The sequence below is a fragment of the Motacilla alba genome, chromosome 5 (genome assembly GCF_015832195.1).
Source record: "Motacilla alba alba isolate MOTALB_02 chromosome 5, Motacilla_alba_V1.0_pri, whole genome shotgun sequence".
Taxonomy (NCBI): domain Eukaryota; kingdom Metazoa; phylum Chordata; class Aves; order Passeriformes; family Motacillidae; genus Motacilla; species Motacilla alba.
The window spans coordinates 28,009,789-28,033,347 of NC_052020.1; the positions used below are offsets into that span (position 1 = coordinate 28,009,789).

The window sequence follows — 23,559 nt, forward strand, 5'->3', positions numbered from 1 at the left end:
CTAGCTTTCCCCTCCAGCTTTATCTTTTGTGCTCTCAAATTTCTGGATCAATGCATCTCAGGACATAATGCTGAGGTATTACTTTGATGTTCCCTAGCTGGTCTACTGCATCAGTCTGATGTTGCCTTTTAAAGACTGCCTTTTGTGCTGAGATTTAACATTGCAGAGCATTCTCTTGGTGTTTGAGATACAGCTGAGCAGTGTATTTGTTAGTGCACAGAATCCTTTGCATGTCTTCATGAGGCTGCTTAGGTAACTTGACTGCAGGGACAAGCACTGAGTGTCCTCCACTTGGATTTGTTGACCCAAGGGTCCCTTCATCAAGCCAGATCCCCCATCCTATAAAGAGGAGACATCCCTCTAAAGGGCCAAGTACAGTGTGTGACTTGGCCCTCAAGAAGGAAAGGATGAAAATCAAGCTTAGGTGGTAGGGCTGACAGTCTCTTATGGGACCTGCATTGACACGAGTTCCTTAACATACTCCTTGCTCCCTAGCAATGTCTAAATATCATTTTTTACTGTTTTGGTTTTTTTTTCAATTCTCCTAGAAGCAAAGCTCTGCCAGTGAACTTGCAGGGAAAAGGAAGTAATACGTGCAGATGGTGCTTTGAGAAGAGATAGGGACAAGTTAGTTACTGTTTCATCATCTGCACCCATCCCTGGTAAAGGTGTCCTGGTCACAGTAGTGTGTGGTCATACCTGGACGTCAGAGACTCTGTTATCACCTGAGCTGTTCTCTGTTGAAGATGGAAATGGGACAGCATGCTCTAAGTCCCTCTGTGTATGGTTTAGGGCACAATTTTCCAGGCAGTATGCAATGCAAGCATGAATCACAACTCCCTTTAAGATACTGCTGTATTCAGTTCCCTGGCTCTTCATGTGACTGAACAGGCTGCCGATTTTTGTTTTTAATCTAAGCAATAACCAATTTACTCCAGAGATGAGTATTTGCTGACTGTTGCTGCTGTTCTGATGCTAAGAACTGCAAACCCTTTGGAAAACAAGGCCAGCTCGTGCATGTGTGTACAAACCTGGTTTCAGATCTGGCTTGGATTCTCTTTTCCAGCTCAGCAAGTGACTGACATGTTCACTTTAGCATAGCTTCCTCCCGAGACAAGCCGGGGGCTGTGCCAAAGTGCTGTGAGGCATTCACTGTGAGTTCAGTCACACACTGGAGGCAGATTCTACAGCAGCCTGGAGACAGGGGTGAGATGAGGACAGTACAGCCGTGATTCAGAGCTGCCTTGCACTTTGGTCTTGCTAGTAGGTCATATCAGTCTTGTATCAATTGAACAAAGATGCAAGTGAGACCCCACTTCAAAAACACCCTTGTGTTATTGAAATTATTTGAAAGAAAGTGCTAAATGAGGATAGCTTCAGTTCAAATTCAGGTATAGTTGAAGTTGTTACACTTCAGTCCACAATAGCTTGTTTAAAGGAATTAATACTGAAAAATACACAATTTAAGTACAGAAATGTCCATGTGATGGTCATAATCTTGCAACACCTGGCATCAGCCAGAGAAACACTTTTGCTCCTCTCTTCTTTATATCTGGTGGAACCTCCTCATCGCTTGTGCTTTCAGAGCTGTCCTGAAGCCTGTCTCTCTGCTCCTGGAGCTGGGCAGGATGCACTGCAGTGGCTGAAATTCTGTGCTGTGAAGAAGAGTGCTTGTGGCACAGGGCTGGCTTGTGATCTAAGGGTGCTCTGCATGTATGAGGTGGTCAAGCATCAGAACATTAACAAGGAGTCAGTCAAGGAGAGGGTTTTTTCTTGCTTGTTTGCTTATGTGTTGTTTGGATCCAACATAACCTTTAATATGGAAGAAGAAAAAGCTGTAGGTGCAAGTGGCTTTCAGTGTAACTTCCTTATTTGAAATACAAAGCCTGACACAGATGAGGCTCTGCAGATAGCCCTCATTTTGATAACTGGCAAGAGTATTTCTGATTTAAAAAGTCTCTCTTCTCTTCCTGTTAGTTACTTCTAAGCAAAGCAGCTGTTATGACCTGGGCATGTTTTGGTTGTATTGTTACCCTAAGACAATAGCTCAGCCTGAGGGAAGAAGACAACCTACTTACTGTATCATCTGGGACTTGTTTCAGTAGGACCTGAGAAACTAGTGTTTCTCTGAAGCTCACTGGGACTGCCTGAGGAGTTAACCCATGAGTGCCCTTTCAGTCAGTTTGCAGAAAACACCAAGTTGGACAGGAATGTTGATCTCCTTGAGGGTAGGAAGGCTCTGCAGAGGGATCTAGGCAGGCTGGATCAATGAGCTGCGGCAAATCATAAGAGGGGCAGTAAGGTGAAATGCCAAGTCCTGCACTTGGATCACAACAAAGTGCCGCCCCATGCAGTGCTTTAGGCTGGGGGATGAGTGACTGGAAAGCTGCCTGGCAGAAAAGGACCTGAGAGAGCTGGTCTGCAGCAGCTGAACATGAGCCAGAGTGTGCCCAGGTGGCCAAGAAGGCCAATGGTATCCTGGCCTGTTTCAGCAATAGTGTGGCCAGCAGGAGCAGGGCAGTGATTGTGGCCCTGTACTTGGCACTGGTGAAGCCCTTCAAATCTTGTATCCACTTTTGGGCTCCTCACTACAAGAAAGGCATTGAGGTGTTGAAGCAGGTCCAGAGAAGGGCAACAGAGCTGGTGAAGGGTCTGGAGCACAAGTCTGAGGAGCAGCTGAGGGACCTGGGAGTGTTTAGCCTGGAGGAAATGAGGCTCAGGGGAGACCTGATGGCTCTTTACAACCATGAGACAAGAGGCTGTAGTGAGGTGAGGGTTGGTCTCTCTTCCCAGGCAACAAGTGACAGGATGGAAATTACCTCAAGTTGTGTAAAGGGAGGTTTAGAATAGATATTAGGAAAAATATCCTCACAGAAAGGGTTGTCAAGCATTGGAACAGACTCTATAAGAAAGTGATAGAGTCATTATCCTTGGAAGGATTTAAAAAATGAGGGAATATGGCACTGAGGACATGGTTTAGTGGTGAACATGGTGGTGGTGCTAGGTTGATGGCTAGATTTCAAGATCTTAGAGGTATTTTCCAGCCTTAAAGATTCTATGATTCTCTGAGGAGTGAGAAATTCAGGAACTGAACGGAGGGTTTTGTGCCAAGGGCGGACAGACTCTTGTCCCATGACGTCGTATGTGGCTTCCACCTCTATCTTCTTCCCCAGTCAGAGTAGGGAAATTCCTGCTGGAGAGAACTAGGCAACAGAGAACTGTGGGGGAAGGGCAGCAGAAGGCAAGGGCACCTAAATCCCAGGCATGGTGTTCAACCCAGGGTTCACTGCTAATGTGCTGTCCCAAGTGGCAGAGGCTGAGAGCCACCTGACCCTAAAAACAAGAGTATGCATAATTCAAGTGAAGAAGTAGATGGAGGTTACAAAAGGTCTACAGACAGCAGTGAGCAGAGGTCTACCTGGGGTCAGGCAGTTTGCTGCCCTCCTGCAACCAGACATCATTTGTGATAAAAAAAACTCGCAAAGAACAAGAAGCATTGCAACCTTTTCTGGAGGGAAATGGAACTGCTGTACTCCCAGAGGCAAGCATTTTTGGGGGCATGGTTTAAGATATCAAGATTAGCCATACATTAAGTCAGGCTTGGGTTTATAGCTTTTATGTTAGAGCTACTGTGTTTTTTCACAGTAGCAGTGGTTTTGCAGAAAACATTTTCAGGTGATTTACAGAGATACTGCAGTGATCATAAATATGTAAGCAAGTAGTGCAAGCCCAGTAGTTGGAGTATGCCAGACCTCTGGCTGCCTGACAGCAGAGGGGCTTTTACTCATACCATGGCAGCTCAGTGACACCAGAAACAGGGAAGGTGCAGCTTATTCTGGTTCCACAAGAAGCTGCTACCAGACCCAGAAGAGAATTTTAGTTTAATGAACCTGTCATGTTCTTGTACAGGAAAAAGTGAGCAGCATTCATTTCCCTCGCAATGGTAGATTAAAACCAGAATTTAGTTGCTGTAAGTTACCAGAAGATATATCTTCATTGCACAGCAGCTGAAGTGAACTGCAAATATACCAGGCATGGGCAGTTTCCTCAGTGCCTGAATACATAATTTCTGTAGCAGTGCAGCTCTGCAGCTGACCTAATAAACACTGCTGCTGAGCAGGGCTAATTATCTCCAGTGCAGCATTGCCCTGGCATGGCTGTACAGCTTCTTGCTCTGGAATTAGCTTAGCTGGGACTTGTTTGGGTGTCTGCACTGTCCTTCACGGTGTGGTGGAAAGCGGCCCTGCGCAGCGCTTGGCGGGGGAGTGTCACACGCATGCACTGGACTGCAGTGCTTCTCTGCTCTAAATGTAACTGGGGAACGCTGGGCTCCAGACAAAGGAGTCACTTAACAGCTCCTCTTGAAAATTTGTCTGACCTATTGGGGCAACAAACTTCCAACTCTTTGCCTATAACCAAACTAATAATAAGTAGGGGTGCTGGGAGGTGATGTTACAAGGTGTGTGGGAAAATAATTGGGGATTCTCTTACTGAAGATTTTGAAGGTTAAATAAGGCAAGTGAATTGATAAAACTGACTCAGTGTCAGGTATTAGGGGAGAAGATGGATAAATAATCACACATCCTGTAGCAGCTGGGTTTATGCAGGTTCAGGTCCAGTTGTATCTTAATATGGTTTAGTACCTTAGGTGGAAAGGGTTAGATGAGCATTTTTTTGAAAGCTAATTCAATTCAGCTAATCAGCTGAATAAACACAGTGCCTGCTTCTGTTAGTCTGCAAGAGTCTCAATTTGTTTGTCTCAAGATAATTTCAAAATGTCTCTTCTCCTTAAGAGGAGGTGGGGGATATACCCTAGACCAAGATCATGTGTTTCTTTTCCACTAATGCTTCCCAATGTGGCTTTTCTCTTACTGTAGTACTGGATAAACGAATACACCTCCACCTTGGGGATTGGTGTCTTCCACTCTGGCATCGAGATCTACGGCAGAGGTATGAACTTTTACTACCTTTTACTACCTGCAGAACATGGGGATAACTGTATGGCTAGTCTGATATGGAAAAGCACCCCAAACTTACAGCTTTTGGCAAGGAATGTTTTGAGCGACAAAAACTGAAAAACTCAGCCAATTCTCTTTTCAGAGTCCATTGTGGAGTCTGGGAGGAACTCGTGCAGTTCTGTTATGACCCATGTAGTCCTTCTTATGCAGCCTGTAACTACAGCCTGTATAGCTTGTGCAGGTGTGTAGCAGGATGGCAGATGGGAGGAGCAATGCTGGAAAGCCATTCTGCAGCAAAGGAGGGGGATAGGGAATGGGAGAAATGAGGGAGGGGGAAGAGAGGTAGATCAGGGGTTGTCTTAAGGCCTGCAGATGTGTTTGTGCTAATTTCCTGTCAGGAAAAGTCTTTTCTTCAGTTATTCTTTATGAATGTGGTCTAGAATGTAGTCTAGAAATCTTGGAATCTGGGTTTCCAAATACTGGAAACTGTTGATTTGAAACAGTAGAGTTACAAAGAAAGGAAAATGTCATGTAAGACTTTTGAAATTGTCTGGATGGGGTACAAGCTGATTAGAGCCACCCATTTAAAAAGTTGAGGGATCTGGAAAACATCTGTAGTGTGGGGAAGGATGAACTGGCATCACAGACTTTGTTTCCTTTTTCAGCATTAAATGGGAATGACTTGGCTACTCACTCCTGGTATTTTCATGCAGTGCCTTACAGTAGCCAGAACCCCTGCTGGTGTTACTTCCATCTTCAGCACAGAGGCTTTCACAGGCCCCGTGAGATGGCCTGTGTGACATCACAAGAATCACAGGCTGTGTTTCACACGCCCTGCAAGGTGGCCTGTATGACATGGAAGGACTCCCTGGCCTGACCCGTGTGCTGAGGCAGTAGAGTACAATCAGCCTGGTTTTCTGCAAAGACCTCCCACTCACTGCCTGTAAATCCCTCTGGAAGATTTGATTTCTCCCTATTCTAGAAATGGCTTCTTCTTCCAGCTCCGTAGCACCACTGGAAGCCTCTCACAGTGTAGCCAGGTGCCTTCAATGCAGGACTTTCCACTGAGAGAAAGCCACCTGGATGAGGACAGAGGCAGACTCAGAGAGTTTTCCTGGTGCTGTGGGAAGCAGTAGTGCTAGCATGGAGGGAGGCTGTGAGGGCATCCTCAGTCCAAAAGGTAACCAGGCAGCAAAAACGGCTTTCAGAGTCTGGCTGAAACAGATTTTGGCAACAGCCCAGCCCCTGGTGCTGATGTTGAGCCATGCAGACAGCTGCCATAGACATTTTCCTGACATGGCGTTCATTCAATTACTCACAGTCTGTTTCTTTTCTTGTCAGAGTTTGCCTATGGAGGGCATCCCTACCCTTTCAGTGGGATTTTCGAGATCACACCTGGCAGTGCGGTAGAACTTGGCGAGACCTTTAAATTCAAGTAAGGGCCCTTTTCTACATCTTCCCTTCTGCCCCTGGCAGCCATCGGTGTAGGGGGAGCAGGGAAGTCCTGTCCTCTGGGTCCTCCTTTCACTCTCCTCATAAGTGCCCTCACTGCCATCCTTTACATGATCCTGATTCAAAGGCAACCCAGGGAATTTGGGTTTTTGGAATTTGCAGGCAACTGCAGGGATTTTGGAGGTGGATAAAAGAGTGTGTACAGCAAACAGGGAACAGTGATGAACTGTGTTTGTCAGGGATTAAAAGCATGCTTACGAATGAGTGCAGTTCTCTTTTCCTATTTTATTCATCTTCTGTGTTCCCAGTTTTGCCTGTTACACAGAGCAAATGCACAGGGGGAAAAAATAAGACTTCTCCTTTAATGAGTGGCCCCTATCAGTGGATACTGCACAGAGTACCTGAAGTCATCGTATGTGTTTTTTGCTGCTCTGTTACAAGGATAAGCCTGGCTGTTAGAGGAGCCTGAGAGGATGCTGCACAAGAGTGTTGTTTGAGATGCTCAGACTGTGGGGCTGTGGGGCAAGGAAACATCCATGGCAGGGGGGTTTGACCTTGCCAGATTGCCAGTTTATGTTGAGGGCCATTTTACAGCAGGCCATTTTACAGCAAGTGCTACTGAGTGAATGTTGGGAGAAGCAATAAGTTTCTGCATAAAGTTTTCAGTCTGCTCCTTCCTGGACCAGGGAACCTTCTCAGTTGTGGAAAAAACATCACCTCTCTTGTAATAGAAATTTCTCTTCTGGGATGATGGGCAGAATAGGAGTAGACGTCCAGAGCTGAGACTTCCCTGGTGGTGAGCAAGAAGATCCTGGGGCTGTTGCCTGTGTGATAACTTGCTTTGTGGAAAAGCTGTGGATATTACTGTGCCATTTTGTTAGTGAGAGTCTCAGATATGCATGTCCATAACATTTTAAGCCTGTCCTTCTTGCCAATATCTGATAATTTCCTTCTCCCTTGGTGTGTATTGCACTTTTCACTGTATCTTTCTGTTCTTCCTGTTGTATATTTTGTTTTTAACTAGAGAATCCATTGCCTTGGGTACTACAGACTTCACAGAAGAGGACGTGGATAAGATTATGGAAGAGCTGGGCAAGGAATACAAAGGAAATGCATACCACTTGATGCACAAGAACTGCAATCACTTTTCTTCTGCTCTGGCTGAGGTGGGCACAAACGGGGTTTATTTTTTCATTTTTTACTGCTTCAGATCTCTAGTAATGTTCACAGAAAGGGACCTGGGGTCAGAGGGGTCAGCACACCCTGCCAGGTCAGAGCCCATAGCCAAATATTCTCTCTCTGCCCTTTATATTTTTGGAAGCCCTTTGCTGTTGAAAGGGATGGGATCAGGAGGTAGAGGTGTGGAAGGTTTATCACGTGTTTGGTCTAAACTGTGTGGGAAAATAGGAGTGCTTATAATTCGGTTCACTGAACAGGCACTGAGGAGGAATTGAAAGGACAGACCTGGTTAGCATGCAAATGTGCATCATTGTTATAACAATGCAAAGGCATAAAAATGGTTTATCAGTGTTCTGGAAACAAAAATTTGCAGTATTTAGAGAGTGGGCATTCTTTTTCTTTATTTAATCTGCACCATCCAAACCTATTAAAAACAGAAATTATTTTCTTATGGACATCTTTGGTGCTTATTCACTTCCATGTTCTCAAAACCACTGTGAGTTTTGAGAAATTATTATAACAGAACTGTTATTTCTATTCTGAGACAACTGAAGCACAGAGACACACAAATTTTATTCTGTCTGTCTGCTGATTTTGGGGTATCTGATTTTTGATTCCCAAAGATGTGATTACTTTGGGGGGGAAGTTGCCTTCCTCCTCAACTCCCAGATGAGCTGATTAAACTGTTTTTCATTTAAGGTGCGAATATTCAACATTTGTGTAAATCAGATTTCCAGATTAACCCAGGTCAGAAAAAGATGGGAAAAGCACAAAATGGAAGTGACCTTCCATAAAAACTCTTTCCCTGCTTTCCATATTTGCTTTATGGCAAACTCAAGGAGAGGATATAATTTGTCATGATAGAGTAGGATTGCTGTATCAGGGAAATTTTAATTTCTCCCTCTGGAATCCTCATCCTAATTAATTACACATCTCTTGCCTTTCTTCATCATATGGGGCAAGGGTCCTATGCCAATAACCTCTTTTGCCACAAATGTTCATTCATCCCCGAACAAGCCCATCACGGATCTCAAGTGAGATGTGTGGAAAAAGTACTGTATGATTTTGTAAGAAAATACCGAGTCAATCTGAGAACCAGCAATTGATTTACAAGGGACTTGCTTAGGCTCTTAGGAACACCAATTCTCTATTGGTTCCATCCTTACCAATTATATATAGAGTCCTTTCTGAAAATGTTAGCAAATTAAAACAAACAGGAAGGAATTTAATTGGCAGAAACAGAGAATGAAGTTCCAAGCAGTACAGTGAGCAAATCAATGTTAGCCACACTACTAATTTGGAATCAAATATCAAATTACTAAAACAGAAAATAGGAACTTTAAAAATTATGAAGGAAACTCGGGAGAATGCTGTGGGATTATAAGGAAAAGATAAACAAAATCCTTTACCTGCAGTAGTGAAATAAAGTCACTGCTTTGTATGTACTTTGAAAGGTAAAATGTCTGTCTTGTCTTTAGGCTATAAGCTCAAAGCCATTCTTCCTTGATTCTACTGCTACACATCCGTGTATCCACACTGCCCCTTCCTTGTCCAGCCTTCCTAACACAAGTCAAGTAAGAGATCTTACAGAAAAACTAGTGGTGTATTTTGAATTGTGTTTTCAATCTGCTTTCAGTGGGCATCTTTATAGGAATGGAGTTTAGGGTTAAGTTTTCCTGCAAGAGCTTTCTTGGTGAATTTAGAGCACTCATTCATCACCCCATAACCTATCTAGATTGTAAAGCAATAGCCTGAATGGCTGGTTCTGACACTTCTGTTCCCAGCACTAAATTTCTCAATCAGTTTAAATAAGCCCTTCATAGGCAAGCAGGATTTTTTGTTGCTGTTGCTCTTCGCATATGCCTGTGTTTATCAACCCTCTCTAATGCATTACAAATGCAAACCTGGAGGAGCTGGACAGCAGGCCCAGGAGCGGAATGTCCTGGATGGTCTCTATCACAGGGATACGGAAAATGGGAGCTGAAATTCTTGTAAGCATAGCTGGTGGTATGACACTAAGCAAAAGTCCCAGCCATTCAATAAGCCTCAGTCAGCAACATGAGAAATATGTGTGGCTGCCTTACAATAGGTAGCCCCATCCATTCTGATAAGATCAATCATTTTGGCAATTTGGAACTGGGTGAGAAGTAGCATAGCTTATCTTGGGATACTTCTGACATTTTGGAAGAAGTCTGCTTGAAATCTATTAAGACAGAACTAGAAGTTTCTATTCTCAGCATCTGAATGCTTTCTTTACTTCCCAGCCTAAGTGATTTTTTTCTCTTCTTCTTCCTATAGTTCCCATTAAAACTAAACAGACCAAAAATCAGCCCATTGGGAAGCTCCAGTCCCTTCCACACAGAGCTACAAGATGCATCCTCACGGTGCACAGAACATGCTGACTACATGAGGACTGGCTCACAAGCCTGTGTAGATAAGTGTCACCATATAGGCCAGAAAACAGAAATTACATTTGCTCCCAAAAATCAATTCTGAGATGTGTTTCTTTAGTATTTGTATTGCTCTTTTCTTCAGACTCATCATCTGTGAAGGAGCAATAACAACAACAAAACTATTTAGCACCTATTATAGCATGCTCGATTTATGTGACAGTTAAAGACAATAAACTGGAAAAATTATCCAAAGAATTAAAAGAAAAGATGTAGAAATTTTGCTCAACATAATGAAGCACTGGAACTGGGGTTTCATTCCAGCCACAAAAAATAAAGATGGCAAGGATTTTGTGTGCAAATTCTCGATATCTCTGCTGTAGACCATCTGAAAAGTGATGCTATAGGTACCACTATGTCCTTTCACCCCAGAGAGGGCTTGGGGTGAAGGATGCTTTTAAGCATGAAAGAGGGAATGCTCAGCTCTGCTCCCAACAGCCCTTTTCTGCTCCAGAAAAACCCTTAATGCTTTTCTTCTTACAGGTATAAATCATAGTGCACAGTTAAGGAGATGGTTGTTCTGAGCCTCCTGGGTAATGCCAGGCAGGTCACATCCCTGTGCTGTGCCCAAATATCCCCCTCCTCACATACTGGGTTATTTGCTTCCTTCAAAAAGGGCTCTGAAATCTTTTGATGACAGCTCTCTCACCTGCCAGTGCTAGTTACCTGGTTTTTACCTTGTATTGTTCTGTGTCAGCACACAAAACCAGAGACAGAGCTTTATAGCTGAGTGGTGATGTCTGAGTTAATGAGTGTTTACACAGACCTGGCTGGCAGGCCTTGAGGGTTGTAGGCCCTGTGCGAGGGAGCTGTGTTCAGGCACCCTAATTTCCTCAACTGGCTGTGGGATTGCTAATTAGTATCTATACAGAGGCTGTCCCTGTGGCAGGGCCATGGGCTGGGAGGATAATGCCATCTGGTCTTACAGACTGAGGGCAAATGAAGCCATAAGTGCTGCGGGCTTGGGTCACAATTCTGCAGAGAGAAAGGGAAGGATGTGTAAGATTGTCTGGACCTGTGACTGCCACTCTGTCATTTGGCCACGCACCTTGAAAAATCCCTGGACTACTGAAGTCCAGCACAGGCAGCTAAGCTGCACTTAACCACTGGGCATGCCTTTGATCTACTATCTACCACTGAAAATACTCACCTTGCAGTGCAATTGCAGCCTCATTGTGTGCTGCTGTGGCATTGAGCCTCTCCCTGAATCCACACATCTCTTCTGAGTCTTCTGAACTTCCTGGCCACATCACTTGTAAGCTGCAAGGGGCTTTCTTTGTTACGCTCTCATTGCCACTTAGCTCTGAAGTTTTCTTACTCCCTACTGCACACTGTTGAGCATATTTAACTTGCTCAACACTTAGTTCTCTCCCTGCTTTGCCAGTTCCCTATGAACTTTCAACAAGCAGCTATTGGAACAGAGGCATGGCTTGGTCTACTCACAAAGCAGCTTCTCTGGAAACAAAGGATGTTGCAGTTTTAGCTGCAGCAGTTCAGACTTCATTGTCTCCAATGCCATTTTATGGCAGCTTTCTCAGTAAGTGAACATGCTGCATGATCAAGGGTGTCTTCCTGTGGATTCTTCTTCATCAGGAAGTTTGGGTTATTCAAGAAGTGAAGAACTACCAGAAAGCTTTAGTGTCTGCACAGCATTTTAATTAGTTTTGAAGGAAGTTCTAACGTAAAGAAGGGCAACATTTCCTGATGGATAATAAGAAGAAAGAAATCTGATGCACTCCCTGTGCATTTGCCCAGCTCCAATTTAAGGTCACTCTATATGCACCACATTATACCCCTTTGCAGCCTCCCTTTTTTACCCTCACCATCTATGTCAGTATGAAAATGTGAGAGGCCCTTGAGTCAAGCAATCAAAATCTAGTCAAGGTGGCCTCAGCCACTTGATTCCTGCAATATGATGTCATGATACCTGTATTTATAAACCTCTTCAGCAAATTGTTTGTGGTTAAAATGAAGAGGTCCATAAACTGGGATTAGAAATTTGCCTGCAAGAAGCTTACTGCTTTTGCATTGCTTATGCTGACAGTCCCCAAACTCAAGTAGTATCATACTCTCTGAAGAAACTGTCCAAGAGGATGGGCAATCCCTTTGGAGGACTTATGCTTACAATTTATGCAAAGAAAAATCAGTGAAGCCATCATTATCAGGTCTCAAACTTCCCGTCGTATGTACTATTCTGTGTTTCAGTACCCCAGTGAGGTTTCATTCTGATTAAGTTATGCATGTATGGGGAATTCTGTTAGGACTATGTCAAGATTGGAAAAAAGCCCTTCTGTTTGATCATCTGTTTTAAGTTACTTTGTTCCTAACAATCCCCTGCAATCCTCCCCAATATATACCTACAGCAATATGTTCAAAGGGCCCTTCAAGTAATTGCAAAATATTTATGTTCTTTATGGGTTGTCCTGGCTGATGAAAAAGACTGTTTAAACTCTGCCAGATGGTAAAAAATACTGGCTTTTGAACATTAGAAAAACATTTTAAAACAAAAAGAAAAGGCTACAATAATTAGTTCTTTCCATAATGTGAACTGTTGAATTTCCTGATTCTTTTAGAACATGGAAACATGAGATAGAAAAAAGACAGAAGTTACAAATTGCTCTAAAGAAGACATAAAGGCAGGGAAAAGCCAAACTCAAAGAAATTCCTGTACTGTAAGTTCCCTGGCAAGGACCTGAAGGTCTTAGGTCCTATCTTTGCCACTGTTTTGCAGAAGCACCGGTCATTGCAGCAGCGGGCCACAAGAAGCTATGATGTGACGTGCCAAGAAGGACTTTATACACTTTGTCACCAAGTCAGTTCTTTGAGTATAAGTTAGGCTAGGAGCATGCAAACACAGAGAATTTGACTTGCTGTCAGAAAGCTCTTTTCAGTGCAAGAGCATGGCTCATGATTTCCCTACAAGCTTACAACAGATTTTGGACTTGTGGAAGGCAGCTCCTGGGTGAGGCAAAAGCACACTTGGCACGGCTTGTACTTCCAAACACGCATAAAGGTGGAAGGTTGACTGACAGGGTTCGAGTTTGGGAATATAACAATCTGAGCCCTTTGGATGGGTGGGCATATGCCGTGTGTGCAGTGCCTGGAGGACAGCTTCTGCACAGGAGATAGCAGCAACTAGAAGTTCAGAGGGAGGATGAAGGTTTACTGCTTTGAGGTTCTTCTCCAGTCTGGTGATATTCCTCAGTGCTGAGTGTAAGGATCACACCTGTCACTGGATCTTAAAGACTCTGAAAAGGCTTTTGCTTCTTAGCCCATTCATAAACAGAAGACAACTCATTTGACTTCTCACCAGCAATTTTCTATGCTTCTGCAGTTTTCTAAATAAGCTGTGGAGCTTTGCTCTTACCAGAGTGACGACAGTTGCTACAACACATCTCAGAAAAGAACAAACCGCCATGGGAAGGGAGAAAAACACCTCTGAATCAGCCCCATAACTGGAAGATAAGTGAAATGACTCAAGGAAAGCACTCCTTCTTTCACTAATGTGATTACTGCCAAGCAACTATCCCTATTTAAAGAAACCCTCCAGTACCTTGCTATAGGACATAGAGCACATCATTATCAAAGAAGTGTGGCTTCTCAGCGTCAGGGAAGGCAGCCCCTTTTAGTCCCCAAAAGCCTTACTAGTGGTGGGAAAGCAATGAAGTCAGTGGGTCTTACGGGGCCTTTTGATAATGTATGAAGTTGATGCTCATTATAATTAGGAAATTAATTGAGAGGCAGTGGTTTGATTTGTCTTAGAAATTGCTGATGCTGGAGCTTTACCTGAGGATGGCAGTGGCAAAATGTTTTATTATTGTATGACATCCTTCCTTCATCTTCTTGAAAGAGAAATGATCTCTTTTTGATTTGTATGAGTAATTTATCTTAAGTACTGGAAAAGATCAAATCCCTCTGTATATCCTGAGAAACACCTGAATGGTCTGGAATACATACCACCTGAATGGTCTGGTATGAATTCCCTCAGAGTTTATGACAGCAGAATCTCACTACATCATTGAGGGGTGATGAAGCACTGTCAAAAATCCCTATTTGCGTCTCAAATTACTTAGTCTTTCTCTTAAACCCAGAGAAACCTATTAAAAAATATCAGACCCAAATGTGCAGTTACTGCCCACATTTGCTCATTCTTCAGAAGGCCTTTTAAGGTCATTTGGATTTTCAGGAATTAAAAACTCTTTGGAAAACATATTGGTATATCATTATCCAGCTTTCTTTTGTACCTACTGATCCTTTTCACCCCTTTACTGCTTTAAATAGTAAATGTTTCCTTACTGCTCAGCATTTCTTGATCCAAATCATTGGATTTGAGCCCTAAAGGACAGGGCTCAAAGATGCCATCTGGACAAATGCTTAAAATTTGAACTCATTATTAGAGTTGAACTAGGATTTTTGGAGTAAACCAGGTATGCAAAAGCAGAACCTTTTAGAAGGATCTGATAGTTTTAATAAAACTATTGCTAGGATATTTTGTGGGTTCAAACAGAACTTCTAGCTGATGAGACATACTCATTCACAAGTAACTGAAAGAGAGAAGATTGCTGAGGTGCAGCAGAGCAAGTTGGACTAAGGATTTATTTACCTTTTGTCCTACATTTCAAGAAAAGTTCTCCTGAATATCAGCCGCAAGATGTTCTGAAGTAGGGAATCCCTCAGCCTCTCCTGTGGGAACTGTCTTACCTTAATTATTTACATAAACAGGGAGATAACACATTTCAACAGAAGAGAGAGGTCTAAATTGGATTTTTTTTTGTCCTTGTTGTTTTAGAAGCTCATTTTGAAGTTGTAGAATTTTCAGAAGTTTCTAGAAAGAGAAGATTATTTTTGAGAACTGGTGATCTTGTCCTTGGGCTGAAGTAGCCTTGGAAAATACATCTGGAGGTTAACAAAGTGAGCTGGGCCTATTCGTTGTTTACAAAGGAGAGAGAGAGAGAGTCTTCTAAGCATTTGAGGTGGCTGAGATCAGCCTTGGAAAATTCTTTAGCATCCTAGATGAGACTGGATCCTAGATGGCAGGGATTATGAACCCTGTCCCGGTCAAATAGTTTGCAGCTAGAGCTGCAGCCCTACAATGCTCAGCCTGGGAGGTAAATAGCTTCCAGTCTCCTGAAGTCACCTGGACTCTCTCGAATCAGCCTAAAAGGATGGTCTCCAGCAGGAAATACCCTGAAGATTAACAGATGGAGTCTGTACAGTGGATCCTGGTGGTTACTGAGGACTGCAGCAGGCATCTAGCATGCCCATGATTGATGCCAGCACCACAGGGATATTATTAAACCTGCATGCCAGATGTGTGGTAAGGCCACACACCTGAATCTCCTTGAGAGGCAGGGGATGATGCTGGTGTGATCAAGTTTGCTTGCAGGCAGATCACTGGGTCTAGGATGGGTGCTAGGGCTTCTTTACCCCTTCCTTTGCATTATTGGTAGAGATCTGTCCTATTGATAATAGCAGAGGGAGACACTGTCATTGCATGTCAGTGTGATAGCAGGAAATGTGCATCTCTTGCAACTGCAGTGCAGCAGAAGACATCTCTGTGATTGGCTGTACAGCTGTGTCTAGGGTGTCTGATGGTGTGGCTGTCCTGGCTGTCCTTTGCCAATGTGGCTGGAGTTTTGGTAGAACAGAGGGATTGTATTTGACTTGTGGAGGGTGGGGAGCTGCAGTGACAGGAGATGGCAGTCAGTACATATTATTTTCTCTCTGAATATTCACCTATTCTTTTTCAGCCACAGCAAAACTGACAGCACATAACAAACCTACATCAGAATCCTGCAGGTTTGCTGAATCAAGGATCAAATGTGAGCAGTTTTTTAATCATCTGTGAATAATTCAAGACTAAAGCTTTTCAGGTCCATCCCCAGGCACATGTGACTTGTTATCATAAAGTTATTCAAGTCTAGGAAGCTCTCCTTAGTCTGAAAGCTATCACAGAGAAAGGATTAAACACCAGAGAAAGGAGGTTCAGGAGGTTCTAGGAAGCTCTCCTTAGTCTGAAAGCTATCACAGAGAAAGGATTAAACACCAGAGAAAGGAGGTTCAGGTGGCATTTGAGTCACAGTCAAAAGCAGCAAAAGCTTCTATAAACCAATCTTTGGTAAATCCTAAGTAGACAAATAATGCTGATGTCTTCCTTAGTCAACAACTGCTTTTCAGTTGCCTCTGTTGCAGAGAAGGTAGGTGTTTTGTTGAGTGAAAATCTATGTGCAATTCTGTTAATGGCAGGGGAAGCAAAGCTCCAAACAGACAAAAAAGACAGAAGAAAATGAAGAAACAAACAGCCACAAGACATGAAAGAACATTAGGAAAGCTTTATTTCCTGGTGCCTGAGCCAGTCCTCAGTGAAGATGATGGAAAGACTTGCTTCATTGCAGCAGCCTTTGAATGTTGTTAGCTCCATGGAAAACAGGCTATGTTTGTTTTCTGGTTTTTAGCTGCCACATTGTTTAAAAGAAGCTTATTTATAAAGATGCCCTGCACCCATAAATTTATACTCATGGTTTCAGATGGATGTAATTTTTCATCTTGCTTCTGCCTGTATGTATGCAGTTTTGACTGCATGCATTTAATAAATTGCTGTATTGCATTCCTGATGTGGTGTCTTTGCAGCAGTAAAACAACATTTCTAAGTGTAGGTTGTGTATAAGTTGAAATTTATGAAGTCTTTGGGAATTCCTTAGAGTGAAGGCTTCTACAAAATTTTTTCCCCTCACTGTTAACCTCTCTAGCCTGGCTACCCTGAATAGCCCAACAAAAATTACTACTGGGATAACTTTTTATATGCATTTTTGAGCTCTCAGTCCATCTTCTTTCCCCATTTATCTATTTGTGCAGGAGAATAATATGAGTTGGCAGGTAATTTGAAACTGAAATCAACCCCCCTAAATGGCAAGATTTTAGCACATCATTTCAATTTTTTGAAAAAGATCTGATTTTGTTGCAATATATACCTCTGCAGCTATTTTAGGTTTTCCCTATAATGTGATCCATAAAACTGAAGATATTTTAATAGGAAATTTAACAAAAGAAAAATATCTTGAGCTCTCTGGGGCCGGTGTAAATGTGGTGGGTTTATCCACCTATTTTATTTTATCTGCTTTTTGTATCTGTCTTACCAAACTGAAACCCCTGCTTCCTTATCTGTTATAAATGAGCATAATACCTTGGGGCTGAGTTAGTTCACACTGGGGATGTCTGGGGAGTTCGTTCCTAGTCACACCCTCATGGAGCCTTTGAGTCTGTGTGTGTGCAAATGCCTGAGAACAGTGCCTCCTTTCCATGAACGAAGATGGAAAAAAATACCCCTGTCCTTTTGACCACTGCCTGATGGTAAATGAAAAGTGTGAGGAGTGTAATGAACTGTTTGAATATGTTGAAAGGCTTTTGAGACTGGAACCTTTTGCTTAGGAGTCCTGCCAACAGTCATACAGAAGATCCTTCTCCATTTCTCCAAGTTCCTGTATTCTCCCTCCTTATTTTATCTCCATCTACAGCAATCTGCTTCTCACTAACGTTAGGAAACAAGTCTTGAGACTGAAGCACAAGATACTTCTGATTAGCTATGCAGGAAAAATAGACACTCTTAATGTCTGTCCCTCTATGCATACATGTTGGCCTGGTCATGCTCAGCATGTCCACAACACTTGAAAGGATGACCTTGTTAAGCAACAGCTGTACTCAGCCAGTGGTCTTGAAACAGCATCTGCTAGGAGAAGGCAATTCTTCTTCATGCCATCATAATCACAGGAATGAATTGCAGTTGTTCATTCATTTGGTGGAAGATTCTTTATTTTAAATGCCATTAACAAGCCCAGACTCAATTAAACCCAGTTTTCCCCAAATGGTCATCCGTTATGAGGCCACTTGCTCCCTATCCTATCGCCCTGCAGCTTTTGGCTGTACTTACAAGTGCTTGTTACAAAGACCTTCACGCTCAAGAGGGCACTGCCATGCTCCAGTGTTGGTACATGACTAATCAGTGATGCCACTCAGAATTCAGCTCTGAATGTGGTTCAACAAGATGTCACAATTGCAGCCACTGTCTCTCCACTGACGGCCTGGCCAGTGAAATAGTGCTGTGAGTGCTGAGGTGCTATGGGCCAGCTGTCTCATTTGACCCAGAGCTACCTACCCCATCATCTGTGCATGTACACTGCTGCAGAAAGGCAACACTGTCCTTCTACCACATGTCCACAGAGGTGACTGACACGATTCTAATTAGCTTCACAAGGGGAGGAAGACCATAGGTATTAGTTCCTCCTTTCAGTGCTCTCTTTTATTCCTCACTGCTGGCTAGTCTCAGATAGATGGTGCAGATGCTACCTCTACTTTATAACACCCACAGTCTTGGAGAAGACCTGTAGGAGTTGCAGAACAAAAAAAAAAAAAAAAGGATTGCATAGGAGAATGGGGGCATTTCAGGCAGTTGCGTAAAATAATTTAAAATTCCTTTGACTTGGCTGCTACCTTCCTGACTTTGACTCCGATTGCTACCTCCCAGAACACAGCTTCATTACTGAGCTCATTTATCCTCATCTACCATTTCTCAGCTATAGCTTTTCCTCTGTAAGTCACAGGCCATTCCTGGCTCTGCTGAATGTATGCTGCAGGCAGCTTTACAGCCCAGTGGCACTTCATCTATTCTGCTGATTTCCACAGGCTACCTAAATTCCTCAGAGTAGAAATTGTAACTTTTACACAGTAAGTATACTATACATCTGTTTCAAGTAATTGATCCTAGCATGCCAACTCCACCAAGGTGAGACTGTACCTTCAGGAGTGTTGTGAAGGTGGGTTTTGTCCGTTCTCTCTCAGAAATTTTATTTTCAGTGTACACGCTATGAGCAGCAGCTGACTGGGGTGCAGAGCTATAGTGTGTTCCTTGTTGATGCACTCAAACTCCCTCAGCTCTGCCAGCACTGGGCGGTTATGCTGCCAGGTTAGTTTTTGTGAGGTGGTAAAACCAGGTGTCCCTGTGTGTTGGGTTACTGGTTTATTCTGGATGTGTCAAAGAAATGCACGGATTGAATTGCCATTTTCTCTTTCTACATATGTGTTTTGGCTATGTTCTAGCATAGCCTGCAGGCCTTGCCTGGGCAGATATGCTGATTTGCATCTAATGGCCTTATTCTGAAATTCTGATGAGGATAACCTATGCTGTATTGTGTAGCCTTTGTAGGAGCCATTTTATGCAAATACTGTAATGATTCCCCTGGAATTCTTTGCTCTTAAATTGCTCTGAGGTGTGTGTTAGACTCCTCAGGTGCCAATACAACCCCTCTGCATTCTTTAAGAGACACCAAGAGGAATTCTGTAGAGTAGCTCAAATGGATACATGCCCCATGTTGATGCCACCTCATCTTTAGCAAGGCTGCTAAGTGGAAGAGGCAGTGGGTGGTTCAGCAGATGCTCAGTGCTGAACTCTCCAAGCCTCAGTTTGAAGACAAGAATTGAAGTAGTTAGCTTGTATTGTTTGAGGAATGTAATGTTGCCTCTGTTCATCTTGATTTTCATGGACTGGAGCACTACATGGTGCCCCTGAGAGGGCTCACTTACAAAAAATATCCTCAGTGCCTTGAGTTATACTTCTATGCATGGTTTGAATTGCCCCAGTTGCATCATCCAGCACAGCACAGAACCTATTACATTTGAGAGCTTTCTCTCTCAGGATCTACAACTGATCAGCTTTCCTCTATATTATGAAAGGGGCTCAGCCTGTTAGACTATGAGATAACATCTAGCATACGCCCATAGAACCAAAGCCCTCTCAAAATGCAGCACATTGATAACATTGTCTTCTAGAAGGCAGGAGACTCAGCATCTTCCATTGCTGGATGCCATTTCAGCCCACGTTGCCCAGCTGCTAGGCTGTTCCCCTGCCCACTGCAAAGCTTCACAGGGAAGTGGTAAAGCCTTGCCTGGCAGGGACAGGTAGCTCCTAGGACACTTAGGGGAGGGGAGAGGGTGCACGGTAGTTTGTACATTTTGTACATTTTAACCAGTTTGTACATTTTAACCAGTTTGTACATTTTAACCAGTTTGTACATTTGACTGTTTAGTGCAAAATGATACAGCTTAAGATATCTGGAGGATATTTCCATATCCCAAATTAGTTGTTTCTTGATGAGTTGAAATCCTGGTGTGGATTTGACAGTTGCCTAGAAAAAGCACCTGAACTGTCAGGTCCCATGTCTCCTGCCCATTTGGCTTCAGCCATGGATGGCTGAATGGCTGTTTCTACTTGATTCTGCAGGTGCCAGCTAGGTCACTCACAGTTCTTACACAGGGTCCCCAGAAGAAGCTGCAGCTATGGGAGACCTGGCTTTCTGCCAGCAGGTGCTGCTCAGTAGAAGCTGCAAGTACGTGCAGCCTTCGCCCAAGTGCCTGAAGCGAGAACTGGTCTCGGGCAATCAGAAATTGCTGCAATTTCTGAACTGTAACAGTTTATTCTTTATTTACATCTCCTGTCAGAGTTAGTACGTGACATAGCACGGAGAAATTAATCTCCTTCAACAGATATAACCCCATTTTGACAAAAAAAAAACCAACCCATGTGAAATCTTCAACTCTAAAGACATCTGAAAAAGGTTCTGCTGATGGAAACAATGGGTGGTAACAGCATTCAGTGAATTTATTGTTCCAGTGAGTGATTTTCAGTGCAGAATTTCTCAGAAGAGCTGCAGTAGGTAGATTTTTCTGTGACTTCATATGCAGTTGGAAAACACCCACTTCATCTTGCTTGAACTGTTTTATTTAAACTCAATTGGCTTAATCCCATGGCAGCCAGGTTCATGTGATATTTCTCCATTAGCTAAGCACTGCTGGATGCTCTAGCACAATATGCTTTACACCAAGGAGTGAAAAACACAGAAGCAGATTGTAGTGTTGGTAGCATTCCCTGGCATTGCCCTTTTGTTCCTATTGAACATGGCGTTCTGCCATGGAATAGTAATGAGGCTCCACTGACAAGAGGTGACATGACAAGCAAGACTGAGGTAAGGGAAACCACTTTGACTTCATCATTATCCTTGAGCTCCACAAACTGCCCTTTGTTGCTTGGCGGCCTGATGCCCACACATCTTCATTCTTTTTCTGGCTCTTCCTTGCCTTATTGATTCATTCTGGGTGAAGAAGCTCTTATAAAAAAAGGCAAACACCTCAGCATTGCTTCTACATTGGGAACTGCTATTTCAGTTGCTAGGGGATGTGCTTAGAAAATAAACCCAACTCTTAAAAAACAGTATTTCCATTCTAGGCCATCTTACCTTATGCTGTTCTGTTGTTTCAGCTAATTTTCCAAAGAATCCTACCTCGGTTTAGTTTTTCTATCTAATAATATCTAGGAGGAAGTCTTAATTAAAACTTTAAACTGCTTGAGAACTAAATTCACATGCATGCATACATCACAAGGAGCCTAAACTGAGTCACTTTCTATGGCAATATGTTGCCTAAGTTCCTAAAGAGGAAGAAAGAGGAATGCCACAGAATCTGAGGGAAATTGTAGTGCAACTTGTGATTGGCTCAGGTCAAAGTAATGTAGTGTAGGTAAAAATGTTTGAGTAGAACACATCAAATAGAGTCTTACACTTCAACAGTATTCTTGTGAAAATCGTCTGATATGTCTGGTAAGAAAATCAAATGGGTCAGCAATTTTTCTCTGAATGAGTCTCAAGCATATGCAGAGAGGTTATCCACTTACAGGTTCACGCAATAGCTCAGGCAATGGAAATCAGGGAATCTAGATGGAGATAAAAAATGTTAATTAAATAAGTGTCCCCAGATTAAAAATTTCAAAAATACAGATTCATATAGATGTGTCTAAGGTTAAGTGGAATGCAGCATAGGTAAGAACTGAAATAGAAGTCCTTGGAGTGCATTAGGTAAAGAACAGTCTATGCTTGCAAGTAATTTTAGCAGCTAAATGGCTCTGCTCATTCTCTGATACCTAATGATAATGTCTCCAATTTCACACATTGATTTTTAAACAATGCGTGTCAAAATAAAGTGAGTTCTGTAGTCAAATTAGCACAGTCACAGGTTTGCTGCCTTCTCCACACCTCATTAGAAACACCACACTGTTGGAGCAAGCTAATTCCCTTGTGCTCAAGGTGACTGTTGGAGTGGAGCTTGGAGCGTTCTGCCCAGGCCATATGCAGGAAGGACCAGTTGCTTGTCAGCCGTAGCAGCTATAACACAGCACAGCCCATCCTCTACAAAATGTTCCATTCTCCCTGAAAACTTCTTGAAACCTCTAAGCTCTACATTACCTCGCTAATAAGAGACTTCTCACCAAAGCATCTTCTTAGTGGACTTAGTGGACTCCAGACAAACATCCTTTGAGTTTTTGCGGTACTAAGTATTAAATTAAGTGTGGTTTTAGTCAGAAAGTGGGTGGGAGGAAGAGCAAAGGAAGTTAGTATTGGCAAAAAGTACAGTATGGACAACCCTGGAACCACTAATTCATGTAAATTGTGGGACAAGGTCTGTGAGGAGGAATTTCCTCTCTGTCTCTCTTGCTCCTTGGGAAACAACACAGGGAGGGAAGGAGAATTCAGGTATTATGACTCCGAAACCTGCTATGGACTTTAGCCTCTAGTACACCTGTGTAGGGCCCTACAGACGGCAGTAAATTTACTAAAGACAGACTCTTGAGGCATGCCTGCTGATCAGTTCCCTGTGTCTCTTCTGTGCCTGGTAAGTGATATAATAAAGTATAAAGGGACACATATTTTATGTGGTCTAAGCCAGATACAGCTATTAAAATCTGGCATGTGTATGTCTGCATGGCTAAATGCTACAGAAAAAAGGGTCTGCAGTGTGAAGCAAATTGTTTCATTGTGCTGAATTTGATATGACCTTGGAAAACAGTATCTGTGCTAGAAGAGTGTAATCCAAGTCAGTGCCAGGAGTATCCACGATGGAACTGAGATAAAACCTAGGCTGTGGTTTTTTTTTGTTGCTTTCCCCTACATATTAGGAAACACCATATGAGGAGAAATTAGGGGGTGGTATGGTAGGATAGGAAAAGAGCCCCCAGATACGGTAATTGGACTGAACCACTGTGTCAGCCCAAGAAAGAAAAGGGAGGAAAAAGAACAGCTTCTCAGGTATCTCCATCTACCTAGTCATATTCAGCTTCTGGGCTCCTCAAGGTCTTGCCAGCAACAGCTTAGATATTTTTCCCAGAATTTTTGAGCTATTTATTAAAGGAATGTCGTTGTCTTGGTTGAGAAGCCCCAACAGGCCTGTTCTTTTACTCATGGACTGCCTGGAGAACAGAATCACCAAAGCCATTGAGGGCCAGGAACTGTTTTTCCTGGTTTCTGTTATGATGCTGACAAGACCTACAGCTGGCGGGGGTCCCTGTGCATGTCAGTGAGGAAGTTGGCAGTTACTGCTGTTTCTGACTGCAGGAGATGCTCCTTTCTGTTCTGAGCAACAGGGAATTCACGCTGTTGAGGTGGTGGTGTGGATAGGGATGACATTGCTTCTATACTTGC

The 23,559-nt window shown here is 43.1% G+C and overlaps 1 protein-coding gene across 1 annotated transcript in view; it reads left to right on the forward strand.

Annotated features, from left to right (window-relative positions):
• LOC119702084 (deubiquitinase DESI2-like) overlaps positions 1-23,559 on the forward strand; it is an 85,470-nt gene that overhangs the window by 26,705 nt on the left and 35,206 nt on the right. Inside the window, exons 2-4 of the mRNA XM_038139562.1 lie at positions 4,878-4,950; positions 6,300-6,393; positions 7,435-7,576. Coding sequence (XP_037995490.1) covers positions 4,878-4,950; positions 6,300-6,393; positions 7,435-7,576 — 309 coding nt within the window. The remainder of the gene's footprint in view (positions 1-4,877; positions 4,951-6,299; positions 6,394-7,434; positions 7,577-23,559) is intronic.